General features: G+C 45.9%; 1 protein-coding gene across 3 annotated transcripts in view; it reads left to right on the top strand.

Annotated features, from left to right (window-relative positions):
* The window catches only part of spns2 (SPNS lysolipid transporter 2, sphingosine-1-phosphate), a 57,078-nt gene extending 43,616 nt beyond the window's left edge, over window positions 1-13,462 (top strand). Inside the window, exons 10-13 of one of the 3 annotated variants that reach the window (XM_085364235.1) lie at window positions 50-148; window positions 3,181-3,344; window positions 5,334-5,370; window positions 10,734-13,462. In XM_085364235.1, coding sequence (XP_085220361.1) covers window positions 50-148; window positions 3,181-3,344; window positions 5,334-5,370; window positions 10,734-10,748 — 315 coding nt within the window. In that variant the 3' untranslated portion in view covers window positions 10,749-13,462. Of the gene's footprint in view, window positions 1-49; window positions 149-3,180; window positions 3,345-5,333; window positions 6,366-10,733 lie in introns of those variants that run through there. The other 2 variants (XM_085364237.1, XM_085364236.1) reach the window with 2 other exon arrangements.

Below are 13,462 nucleotides of genomic sequence, written 5' to 3'. Positions count from 1 at the left end.
TGCAATCTGCTGCATTTTTCAGCCTTTGTTTCTTTATGTGTTTTTGCAGTTTGTTGTTATACCCACGCGGAGAGCAACAGCTGTCGCGTTCCAGAGCTTCACCTCTCATCTCCTGGGCGATGCAGGAAGTCCGTACCTGATAGGCCTGGTAAGACTCTCCCAACACAACACTGTGTGATGATCCGGGTGTGAAGAGGGAATGTGTTTACGGTTTAACCAGTGTTGTGAGTCTAGACAGTACTGCTGCAACACAAACGATGTTCAGCTCTCGCTTTAAGTAGGACGGTGCAAAGTGGAGCTTTTAGCTCACGTCTCAGGAGAGCTGTGAACAGGAGCTGTGATTTCACCGCTGCTCTTCAGGCTGTCGGTGGCTTTCTCTAGTAAACCTCGTGGCTCCCAGAAGGGGCCTCTGTTACTGTATTCAACTGGTCAGGAGACGAAAATGGCTCTTACCGCCACGCTGGGCCCCTCGAGGTCACAAGCAGCCCCCTGCCCCACATCCCACCCTTCAAACTGCAAGTATACAACCAAAGAACAGCATTTAGGGGCCCGAGTGGAAGTGCTGCTTGCTATTCAGTCAAGTGTGAAACAGGATTCACTTCAGACTGTCGAGTGAAATTCTTCACGTTTCAGCCTGAGATTAAACGATGTTAAATAGTAACTCACAGAGGCACACGGTGTGCGCTCGTGTTCAGCGTACACGGAGCGTGAACAACAGTGATGGCCGTAGAGCGTGTCACAATCTATGCACACGCTTGACTTTATCATAACCGCCTTTGTGTTGTATTGTTGTGCCCTGGCTCACAGCCTGGCTTAGCTACATTAACCAAAGCAGTGGAAGTGTTTGATTAGTGAATCAAACTGGCCCGACAGGCTCACGCAGACGCAGGTGTCTGCAGAGCTGCAGACCGCAGTGCTTTCTTCCCTAAATGAAAATGTTGAAATAGTGTCTAAGCCCGTGTAACAAAAGAAGCAGAAGATGATTTACAACGACTGATCAAAGCCAGCCTTTAAAAAAATACACATTCTGTGGTGATGCAGGTTCAGGGGCTGGCACTGCATTGTGCCTGCACATTCAATAGATCAATTATATTGTACAGATTTGCCACAGAGAGATTTTGCTTTGATAACCGTATGACTCATTCTCAGTCACCTTGATTCTACTCATTTGAAGGCTCCATCGGTGCTCCTATAGTCTAACCACAGAAACAGTTCAGATCAGTCGCAACAGGAAAAATGCAACGTGTTGCCGACAGGGAGGATTTGTCTCTGCTTGAAATCATTGTGCTTTATGTTGTATAAATAAAACAGGTGGAGTCTCACTGATATAATAAAACTTCTCCGTTTTTTTCCTGAATTTTACCAAGTAAAACAGAAAATTAACCAGCAGATTAAATATTAATTGAAATAACAGATTATTTAGACAGGACCATAGCAGCGCGGCTTTGTTGTCTACTTAAACATGCGGACATGAAACTGAGTAGGTGAGAAACAGCATGAGAAGAGGAGCTGGGGTGGAGGCGGGTTGCAAAGCTGCTTGCAGCCGCACAGAAGGTGAGGTTAAAACAGCAGGAAGGAATTTCTGTTTATGAGCAGACAACTGGATATCTGACAGAATATCAGCTGAGCTGTCATGTGATGTGTGCTGGCATTGAGGTCATCAACCTTATGCCTTTTATATAGTCCGATATAAGATTATTACTTAGCGGTCGTTGCCCATGCCCCAAATGTCGGTAAACACACACAGCTCAGTATTGAAGGCACTAAAGCCTACATCCAGGCTTCAGGGGTCACAGTTCACCTCTGGGTGACACAGCCAACCGCCGGCGGTTACTCAGACCTCCACAAACCCAGGACCGCAGCATAGACTGCTCCGAGTGCGTCAGCGCTGTTGTTGTGCAGTGGTTAGACACACGAGTGCCATGGCCCTGTCGCAGCACAGGCTGAGTGCAGGCAGATACGCAGTCGCCCGTGCACTGTCACAAATACTGTGAATGAGCAAAGTGGAGAGTCACAAGAAAAACAGACCAGTGGTTATTGCTTAGCAACCACAGGAGAAAGTGAGCAAGTGAGTCGTCTCAGTTCACAATTAGGTTTTGACGTGTGACGCGGAGATCATGCACAACAAACCACTGCGGCATTTCCAGTACGCCTGCTGCACATGGCAGCGCCCGCAGATATCGGTGCCCGCATGCCGCACAGATACCACTTCCTGTCGTGTAAAAAAACAAAGATTCCTCTCTATCAGCGCGTACACCAAAACGAATCCCCCGAGAAGGACATGATGGACTCCACCTATACTGTAAAGTAGGACACAGCCAGAGGCAGAGTGGGTGGCAGCGGGATGCCGGTGACAATCTCTCAGCAATCTTCCAAGAAATGCTTCCTGGTAATTAGACATGCGGCTGTTCTCCACGTATTTTTAGTCAAGCTGCAAGTTGCAGACAATTGACTGTACCTGACGAAATGGCCTCTGCACCAGCCTCTCACACACACACACACACACACACACACACACACACACACACGCACACACACACACACGCACGCACGCACACACACACACACACACACACACACACACACACACACTTGGTCATTTTCTGTAATGGCTCCTTATTAAGCATGCACGTGGCTGCACATAGGAGCACATACTGCACGCGTGCAGTCCTCCTGTCAGCATTTCTCAAGCTCTCCCTGCAGAAGACCTGGCTTTTGCTGACATAACAAGAAATGCCTGTGCTTTAGTGACCTATTGTTGCCCACGGATTCGACAGCCCACAGTCTGCTGAAAGCTAGCAGCACCAGCCTCCTCTCCGTCACGACTGTCAGAGCAGCGATCTCTGGGAGGCAGAGATGGTCACTTCACTCCCACCGCTCTCCAGCTGTTGTTTTTCTCGACACTGCGCACGACAGACTGAATGCTGGTGTTGCTGAAGATGAAGATGAGCTATCAGCTGTGAAATCCTGCCTATTTTAGGACAAAAACAAGGCGTCTTACATCATGTGTCGGTTTTGCAGTGATGAAATGTGCAGAACTCACGCTGAGCAGTGAGCAGCTTGTAGTGTGTCAGAGCATTAGGAGATATATAAAGATAAGGTTTTGAATGAGTACAATCTTTCCTTTTGTTGTGTTTGTGGTCATGTGTCATTGTGTATGTGCGTCTGGCCTGATTGCAGATCTCGGACGCCCTTCAGCAGAAGTACACTACATCAGCACTGTGGCGGTTCCTGAGTTTGGGCTATGCCCTCATGCTTTGTCCCTTCATCATCGTCCTGGGGGGCATGTTTTTCCTGGCCACCGCGCTCTATTTCCTGGATGACAAAGATAAAGCCGAGGCCCAGTAAGTGACTCGGACTGTTTTTGAATAACTCATCATTATTTCATGTATTATTGAGTCATTCATTCTTCATGTAAGACCTCCACAAGTTCAAAACAAATCATCTTAGTTGCGAGAGGTTGAGGAGGTGTCAGCAATCCTTGTATTATTTATTGTCAGCAGAGTGCAGAAACATTGGGTTGAGATTTTTTATTTACGCTTGAGTTTGAGGCAAGCCAGGCACACGGCGCCTGAGCGATGCCAAGAGTGGTGCCAACCCGGAGGACCCAGAAAGGCCCCGAGCCAGCAGAAAGTCCCAGTCAGCTGAAAATGCTCCAGAGCTGTTGTAGCCATCAATTTGTTCTCACTAAGACTTTTACCAGCCTATCCTGCTCATACGTTCATATTTTCCCTCCTTCAAACCCGAGCAGGTCATAGCCTTAAAAGGCAAAAACACACTCGTCCTTCTTCGGCCTTCTTATTTCCTCCTGACTACTTTTTTCCTGTTTTTTTATCACGTCGGCTTACTCCCCTGGTGCCAGCGTTCTAAGAAATGACTTCCTTCCTGCTGAAGATGACGGGTGTTTTTAGACAGGATGGCAGTCTGAAGTCTGAAGTCTGTCTTCGCCCGATTGACTTAGTCACGCGTTGTTTCCCAGTGTTTTCCAAACCCGTTCGAGCTTTTTTTGTCCAGCTTGGTCAAAATAATCACCAGAGGAGCGTTTTAGTGTCGTTGCCATATTTGTAGTCCAAGCTGCCGTTCACGCTGTCGATGTTTCCTCTGTGAAATGTTAATATACGGTTTTAAAGAGCTCTTTTTAAAGACATACATCACTGCTGTGGCTACGAAGCCACGCTGCGCTTCTGGTGGGTTTACTCGAAGAAGAAAAAGAGTCACACTCTTGCCATTGTGCCAGTAATAGATACGAGGCTGTGGCCAAACATGCAACCACATTATTGCAGATTGCAAATGTTCACTCAAACTATGTCCAACCACAAGCCCTTAACTTTCACGTGACACTGTTTAGGTCTAATGCTGCAGCATGTGCAGAGCTACACACTACACAGACTGGAGGCGTGTCCTCATACAAATACTTCACATGGTGTATGGAAGTTAGCATTAAGGTCACTTGGACTCAACGCCAGTACAGCTTTAAGTCTCCCTGCATAAAAGACTAAAAGAAAAAATGTTTAATCAGTATGTAATAAATCCTTATGCTGCAGTAATACGTGTGAGTATACAGACGTTACACAGACACTGTGGTAGGAAGAACACCATCCACACCCACAGCCTGCTCCTGTGGAAAGCTGAAGCATAAATAAATGACTGTGAATCCACTCGATACAACAGCAAACGCAGCGTTCATACCTGCGCGCTACACAGCAGATTTGTGCGAAATATCCCATCAGACTGAAACAGCAGCTCTTATGTAACAAACAGCAAACGGCACCTCGGGGACCGAGAAAGCTCACAACACGCACAACTTTGTCGAACGAGGGTTGTTCCACGACTCGGCTATTTATAGATCCCATTCACACTATAAAGCCCCAATTTATACACAGCGCTCTGCACCCCCGTCCTCCTCCTCTGAGTGTGTCCTCAGACACTCTGAGCTATTTATAAAAAGCTGAACAAGTAACTCGGGAGAGTGCGGCTGTCTAATTTCTGCCTTAAACATTGCTTCATTATTTCTAGGTTGGTAGCTTTTGGCTGCAGGGTTGCCATTAATAGCTCCAGTTCATTGCACACACACACCCTTCTCGCACACATTTATCCAGTCCACATCTACACTCGCTGATGTGTGACAGCAGATCTGTCTCAGCCGCCATGACTGTGAGCTTTGATCGAGCGTGGGTTCAAGCAGGCAGGCGGTACGCTGCAGCTCGGTGAGAACAGGATGTGGACATGATGGAAGTTAGGATGAAAACGTGAAGAAAAACTGAGGATTCATAAACATACAGTGAATTGTGTGTGTTTTTAGCGAGATGCTAAAATGATTCTTCTTTCTTCAGGTGTAACCAGGCAACACAGCCCCCGTCTTCAGTCAAGGTATGACCAGGTAAATTACCTTTTATCCTAAAGACACTTTCAGCAGTAGTAGTAGTGACAGTCTCAGCTCACTGACGTTTACAGAGCTCCCGTCTCAGTACCTGGCAGCGCTTTTCATTGGGAGACACCTAAAAACAAGGATGAATGACACGTTAACCTGAGGCCACGCAGAGCTTTACAGCAGTGCAGGTGATAAACACGAATCCATTCGGCGTCTACTCGGGCGTTCAGGTGTTCTTTGAATTGTGGTTATTTGACCAACTACTTGGCATCTTATCAGGACCTGAGGTGCCTTTCCTATTTCCTGCCTTTATCACTCGCTCACACATGGTGCAAACCTCCCTAATTATTAACTCAGCAGAAAAGCACACAATAACTGGCAGCAAACCAGCAGACTCTGCACAATGGGGGGGGGGGCACAAGAATAAACTTTGACTCCCTGATTAGGAAGACAAGAAAATCTGCCGCGACTTATTTGTAAAGGTTATCATGTACAGCTGAAAGGCCGGGCTTTTACTCTGTTCTTTGGAGCCCTGGCTGGGTTTAATTGACCTCTAAATATTTATCAAACTGGTTTATGTACACGAAACGGAAAAAACTGCCAATTGATGCTTGTAATTTTGGCTTTTTTTCACTACCCGCCATTAATAATCTGTCTGTGTGAGCCAAGGTCCCGTCTGCTGGTGTAACCAGGATAGACAAACGAGAAAACAAAGGGGCGTTGGAGTTTTGACCGGATGGACAGAGTTCAGGTCAGGAAACAGTGTGATCATGGGCCAAAGTTGCAGCTGCCTGTAGTATTTGAGAGCAACGGTCGATTAGATGGAAAATTTGTCTGAGAGTGCGACTTCACACAGACGGTAGAAAGAATGATCTACCTGAGAAAACCTGATTATCTGTATGTAGGAAAAGTTGTCCTCTGCTCATCCTGCACATTTTCCGAAATAAACATAGAAATTAAAATTCAAAGATTACAACCGACGAGACGCTACGCTGGTGGCACCGCTCAGTTCAGGTTTGCTCGTATAACACCAAGTCAGAAAAGTGTAAAAGCCTCCTTTGACGACAACAGAAACTGTGCAAACAACAGTGTAAATATTCGCCTTGAGAATAAGAATGTTTTCAACAGTTAACACTGAAAGCTGCACAACCGTACGGCATAGCATCACTCACAGCAACCAAATGTTTACTGTGATGGATTACCTATTACAGGTGAGAGCTTGGGAAGCAGATTTGCATGGAGCACTGATGGATGGGAGCCTTGAAGGCAGAAAATCAATCTCAAAATTTGCAGAATGCTTCAGAATATATTCTGCAGAAACATAGGGGTATACAATTTGTATTTAATGGGCTGCAAAATATCGAAACACCAGTGCTGTCCTGTAGGTCCTGCAGCGTCATTCCCATTGGCAGGGTGAGATTAGCGTGCATAGCTAATGACAGGTGACACGAAAGGCTCCGCCGCCGTGCATATTGTGTTTCGGTGCTCTCGGCCTGAGGGCCTCATCACTTCTCTGTCACACGCAACAACCAAAGCATTTCGTTCCTGCTGTCAAACGGTGCTAATTATAGAGAACAGTGATTACAGCTGCATGAGGTCAGAGTTGAGTCTGCCTGTGACATTTCTGCAGTACAACCACATCGTTCCAGGTAATTGATTCTCAACAGATTTGATGTGCAGGGTAATCCAGTCAATGGCAGGTAGCATTTCCTCCCTTGGGTCTGATTCAAGATCAATACAGAAAACAGATTACCTGCTCAGCGATGACACGTGTTCACGCTCACTTTGACCGCTGTGTACAGCCGTCAAATAGAAACAGGGCAACAAATAGAAACAGGGCAACAAATAGAAACAGGGCGACAAATAGAAACAGGGCGACAAATAGAAACAGGCCGTCAAATAGAAACAGGGCAACAAATAGAAACAGGCCGACAAATAGAAACAGGCCGTCAAATAGAAACAGGCCGTCAAATAGAAACAGGGCAACAAATAGAAACAGGGCAACAAATAGAAACAGGGCAACAAATAGAAACAGGCCGTCAAATAGAAACAGGCCGTCAAATAGAAACAGGCCGTCAAATAGAAACAGGGCAACAAATAGAAACAGGGCAACAAATAGAAACAGGCCGTCAAATAGAAACAGGCCGTCAAATAGAAACAGGGCAACAAATAGAAACAGGGCAACAAATAGAAACAGGGCAACAAATAGAAACAGGCCGTCAAATAGAAACAGGCCGTCAAATAGAAACAGGGCAACAAATAGAAACAGGGCAACAAATAGAAACAGGCCGACAAATAGAAACAGGGCAAGAAATAGAAACAGGGCGACAAATAGAAACAGGGCAACAAACAGAAACAGGCCGACAAATAGAAACAGGCCGTCAAATAGAAACAGGGCAACAAATAGAAACAGGGCGACAAATAGAAACAGGGCGACAAATAGAAACAGGCCGTCAAATAGAAACAGGCCGTCAAATAGAAACAGGGCAACAAATAGAAACAGGCCGACAAATAGAAACAGGGCAAGAAATAGAAACAGGGCAAGAAATAGAAACAGGCCGTCAAATAGAAACAGGGCAACAAATAGAAACAGGCCGACAAATAGAAACAGGGCGACAAATAGAAACAGGCCGTCAAATAGAAACAGGGCGACAAATAGAAACAGGCCGTCAAATAGAAACAGGGCGACAAATAGAAACAGGCCTTAAAATAGAAACAGGCCGACAAATAGAAACAGGCCAACAAATAGAAACAGGCCAACAAATAGAAACAGGGCAACAAATAGAAACAGGCCGACAAATAGAAACAGGGCAACAAACAGAAACAGGCCGACAAATAGAAACAGGGCAACAAACAGAAACAGGCCGACAAATAGAAACAGGCCGACAAATAGAAACAGGGCGACAAATAGAAACAGGGCGACAAATAGAAACAGGGCGACAAACAGAAACAGGGCGACAAACAGAAACAGGGCAACAAACAGAAACAGGGCGACAAATAGAAACAGGGCGACAAATAGAAACAGGGCAACAAACAGAAACAGGCCGACAAATAGAAACAGGCCGTCAAATAGAAACAGGGCGACAAATAGAAACAGGGCGACAAATAGAAACAGGGCAACAAACAGAAACAGGGCGACAAACAGAAACAGGGCGACAAATAGAAACAGGGCAACAAACAGAAACAGGCCGACAAATAGAAACAGGGCGACAAACAGAAACAGGCCGACAAACAGAAACAGGGCGACAAACAGAAACAGGGCGACAAATAGAAACAGGGCGACAAATAGAAACAGGGCAACAAACAGAAACAGGGCGACAAATAGAAACAGGGCGACAAATAGAAACAGGGCAACAAACAGAAACAGGCCGACAAATAGAAACAGGGCGACAAACAGAAACAGGCCGACAAACAGAAACAGGGCGACAAACAGAAACAGGGCGACAAATAGAAACAGGGCGACAAATAGAAACAGGCCGACAAATAGAAACAGGCCGACAAATAGGAAATTATAAAGCGCTGGAAAAGTTTAGGGAGAATATTTTAATTTGAAAAGTGTCTGAATCCATCAAGAAGTGGAAGCTGGTGTGAGGAGAGAAAAGACACTTCTGCTGAATAAATGAGGATGAAGGGAGGCAGTAATCGCTTAAGCTGTTATACATCGCGAGCTATTAATCTCCGGCGAAGCAATCCCAGACGGAGATGAGATACACCAAGATCCAATTAACTTCATGTGCAAGAGGAACTGGCCTCTGCTGACCAGGTTTCCTCCACCCCGCCGCACAATACCTCGAGGACGTCCCCGAGCCGGGGGCCGTCAAAAGATCGCCGTGTGATCTGACAGCGGACCTTCACGCTCATTTATTCAGTAACTGCAACTCTCCTGAAATTTAAATCATGAGGCAAAACTCTGACTTAATCACTGCTGTCCAAACTTTAACTGTTACAACTGTTTATACAGCTGCAGGCACAAACTTTCCTTCTTCCTCCTCTTATCATTCAACAAAGGCTCAGAGTCCTCAGTCAGCAGAGCTCGCTGGGGTCACCGTGCCGCAACCGCAGACCGCACACACACATGCATATACACACACACACACACACATGCATATGAACACACACACATGCATATGCACACACGGGAAGTATAGAGGCAGGCTGTGGTGGGACTCGTATAGCTTTTATTGCATTGCTCCTGTTTCATGACATTGTGAATGCCGTGTCTTCTTTATTGTATCTTTGGCCTTCAGTCTGGTTTCGTCGCTCCTCCATCACATCTGCAGCCGTGTCAGCCGACATGTTTTTGCTTCCAAAAACTGCTGCATGTTGGTTTGATTAGTCTTTGTTTGCTTGCCAAATCACTCAGTCCTCCACTTTGCTGCAGAAGCCAGCACAGTAATTGTTTAGCTGCGAGGAGGCAGGCCAGTCCCACAATATCAAAGCATTCACAACTCTAATTATCTCTCCATCACACTAGCGTTTGGATATTTTAATTTCAAGTCTGTCTCATAAACAATTCAGAGTTTACAGCAACAACTGGAACTAACAGTTGAAAAATGCTTCATCCCAGAGAGGACTGGATCTGCATATGCAAAACAAAAATCCCTTAATCCTCTTGTTTATGCTAATTACCCCGGCTGCTCTCAGTGTGTGTGTCTACATGTGCACTATATACACCTGTGTGTGTTTCACTGAGAGACGCTCAGAAACTCACTCTGCTGAGCTCTCTCACAATAATCCCATTGTAGCAGCAGCATTAGCACGTGCACTGGAGCGACCAGGGCAACGTAAATGACCACAACAAGCAGCGGGACACTCTGCCATCCCTCACTCATCCAATCTGAAGGGATCACAAGTGTGGCACCGTGAAAGCTTAAAGGTCTAATCTCCAGCTGGTGTGAAGTCCCCCCTCTGGTGCCACGCCTTCTCCATTCGCTTTGTTTGTGTTTGTATCAGCAGCTAGAAGTTAGATTGGCTTGTCACACCGGCCTCTTCGTTCAATCACTTCCTCATTTAATCGCCTCGTGTTATGACCGTGTTTTACCCTCAACAAACCCCTCCCTCATTAGTCTTTGCGTATGCCGATGGCATGTTTGCCATAGAAACCGAGGCACCATCAACATCGAATATACGGCTGCATCTGGAGAAGCAGCGGCCGCGTGTTGCTGTGGCTTATAGCTTGCAGACTGGGGAGGATCTGCGTTAGACAAAGCGTAAAGCGCTGGCATATTTAGGTCATAGGCTGGTCCTGGTGTGAAGGGTCGCACCAGATGGCCCGGGAGCTTTCGACCTCAGCGTTAATTACAGGAGAATTCCCCGTGGTGCGGCCAGGCTCTAACTGCAGCTTTTTCTCTCTTCCTCTCAGGTGACGAGCAAATGAGGAGCTACCTGAATGCACAACCAAACCTGACAAAGGATGACTAGACGGCGATAAAAGAAAGGCTTCTTTATGCTCCCAGTCATCCTCCCCAAGATCATCATCATCCTCCTCCTCCTCTTGGCTCCTGCTGCTCTCTGTTTTTTTACAGCCTCGCTGAGGTGACTGGAAAGAGGGAGCGTCTTGCCCCTCCTTCTAAACCACAGCCCGGTGAGAAGGTGCTCAACCCACCCTCCACTTGGATCGTGTCCTCCTCGCCTCTGTGAGGATCCTCTGAACTTTTGCAGGCCAAGACCGCCGTAAGCCCTCCTGATGCTAAACTACTGAATGCTGACCACGAACCTGCCCTGTCTGTCTGCCTGTCTGTCTCTTATCGGCTGTCGATCTGCAACAAGTGCCATCGCATCATTACATTCCTTCGGATTTGCACTGACCGCCAACAGCCCTCATCACTAGCTATGTTTACATGCATTCGACTAAGCCACGCATGCTCTGCTGAAGCTAAAGCAGCTGCAGGAAAACGCAGCAGCGGTGCAGGCGTTGTTTATCTCTTTAAACAAGTGACTGATGTCGCATTACTCATCACAGTCTCGCCGCAGTAACAGCAGAAACAGCAAATTCAGTGTTTACACCATAAATCCAGTATTTTCACAGTGAAAGTTTTGCCGTGCATGTAAACAAGCTAGAGCCAAAAATGTGTTGCTTTGGGAAAGGTCAGTGAACGAGCCTTAAAGTCGGAGCTTTCACACCTGCAGATGTTTCTTTGAGCCCCGCGTGCGTTTCCACTTGGATGAGAACTCGTTATGTTCGGATTGTTTGTGTCGTTTTCTGTTTATGTCGGATTTGAAGCTGGAGGTTACTGCCTATGATTGTTTCCTAACCGTGATGATGCAGTCTGGGCAATTTAAAGTGGACACTGGATATGTATAGTTTATATAATTTATATTTATAATTTATTCTATTCATGCTTTTTCCAAAAGTCAATGTCATGCTAGTCTTTTGACTGTTTATGTACACGAGAAGCAATACTAAGAACATTTAGAAGAAACCAACCTTTTTGTTCCACACTGCCTTATCAGTGAGCTCGGCTTCCCTTTAAAGAGGTCGCTCTCTGATGGTTGGTTTTGAATTTCTGGACACACCACCCACCCACACAGGGACCGAGTCGCTCTTAATGGTGGATCGCAGTCCAATCATCAGCGGTTACAATAGCAGGCATTGTGAAAAGAGGCCCTTCCTCTCCAACTGCAGATATCCCATTGCATCAGTTTATTAGCGAGGGGAATCAAAATCCCAGACAGGAACAGGAAACGCGAGCTCGTATCGTTGCAAACTGATGAATGAGGAATCCCTCTAAAGAGCTGAAAGAGCTTCATTTCTGCCTGCCGTTTCCATGGGTACACATCTCTCGCGAAGAAAACAAAACAACAATTGTCAGTGAGGGAAGCTATAGCATGTAGCTTGCACATAACACAAGCGATGGTGAAGGGTGAAAGTGATTATTGTGAAACCTCAGAGCCACTAATGGGATCCCAGGTTTTAAGGGGGAAAGATGCACTTTGCAGACCTGGAAGGAACCACAGAAGGCAGAGGATGCACTGACCGTAGCTGAGGAACAAAAGGAGACTCCGAGGTTGTTCTTGTAGCATTGATGTGTGAGCATGACTCACTGGCTGTGTGGGGGTGCTGTGTGGGCTGTGTCCTTGCTGCCAGATCATTAGCTTTAGCTTCTTCCTCCAACTGCGTGGAGCTCTCTGAATGTGATTCTGTCCCACCCGATGTGTTTACACCACCTCCATCTTCTTAACGAACTAAGCTTCTTACCTTCCATTTATTGATCTTCTTTTCCTTTGTAATGTTATCAGAGGACTTTTTGAATACCTACAGTAGAGATATATATATAAAGCTATACCATGCAGCGATTTTAATATATTGTAAATGATGGCTTGGATGCAATGTATTTATTTGTTTGTTACATATTGAAGAATATTCTATAAAGGGAAATTTAAGGCTGCAGTATAATAGACTGAGCCATGTGTCACTGGGTTGGAAACCTTTTCCTGTCATACTGAAACAACACACGCCCCTTTTGCATTAGCTGGATTACGATTGGACGTGTCCCACGTGTAGACACAGAAATAAATGCAACGGGTTGTTTTTAAGACACATTAGTCTCATTGTAAGGATGCAATTTATATTAAGCTCATTTATGTGTTTTTATTTGTAGATTCAAAACCATTTTTTGCACATTTAATGATCAGGGATTTCTTTGAGCCACCGCCTCGCACCATCGACGGCCCGGCCTCTCGGCGCTGGCGTGTCGTCGTCTGTCATCCGTAGGAACTTCCGCTCTGATCAGACGAGCCATGGATCGAGTTTCACGTTGCCAAAATTCAGTTGATTTAGCACCAGTCCGTCCTTTTATCTGTCGTAAATGTATGTTAACAATCACTGAAGTGATGTCTCGAGGAAATGCTTCTTGTCATACAAGAGTCTGTACAAATAAACTCACGTTGAGCAGAAGAGAAAAAAACAAAAAACAGAAGTTATTTTTATTTTTAGAGGACGTCAGTACACGTGTCCGAGAAGTCAAAGGGTATTCTTTTAGAGCTGGAATGTGATGCTCCCGTGGGTGGATGATGGAAAAATGTACAGGTCTGTAAATCAAATAAACCTATTCACACACACGTCTGTGCGTCTCTGTGTGTCTGTAACGC

The sequence above is a fragment of the Diplotaxodon limnothrissa genome, linkage group LG10 (genome assembly GCF_057381915.1).
Source record: "Diplotaxodon limnothrissa isolate DT_005_m linkage group LG10, D_limnothrissa_male_GT1.1, whole genome shotgun sequence".
In the NCBI taxonomy this organism is placed as follows: Eukaryota; Metazoa; Chordata; class Actinopteri; order Cichliformes; family Cichlidae; genus Diplotaxodon; species Diplotaxodon limnothrissa.
The sequence above is the reverse complement of the archived record's forward strand: the minus strand, read 5'-3'. Positions and strand labels throughout refer to the sequence as shown.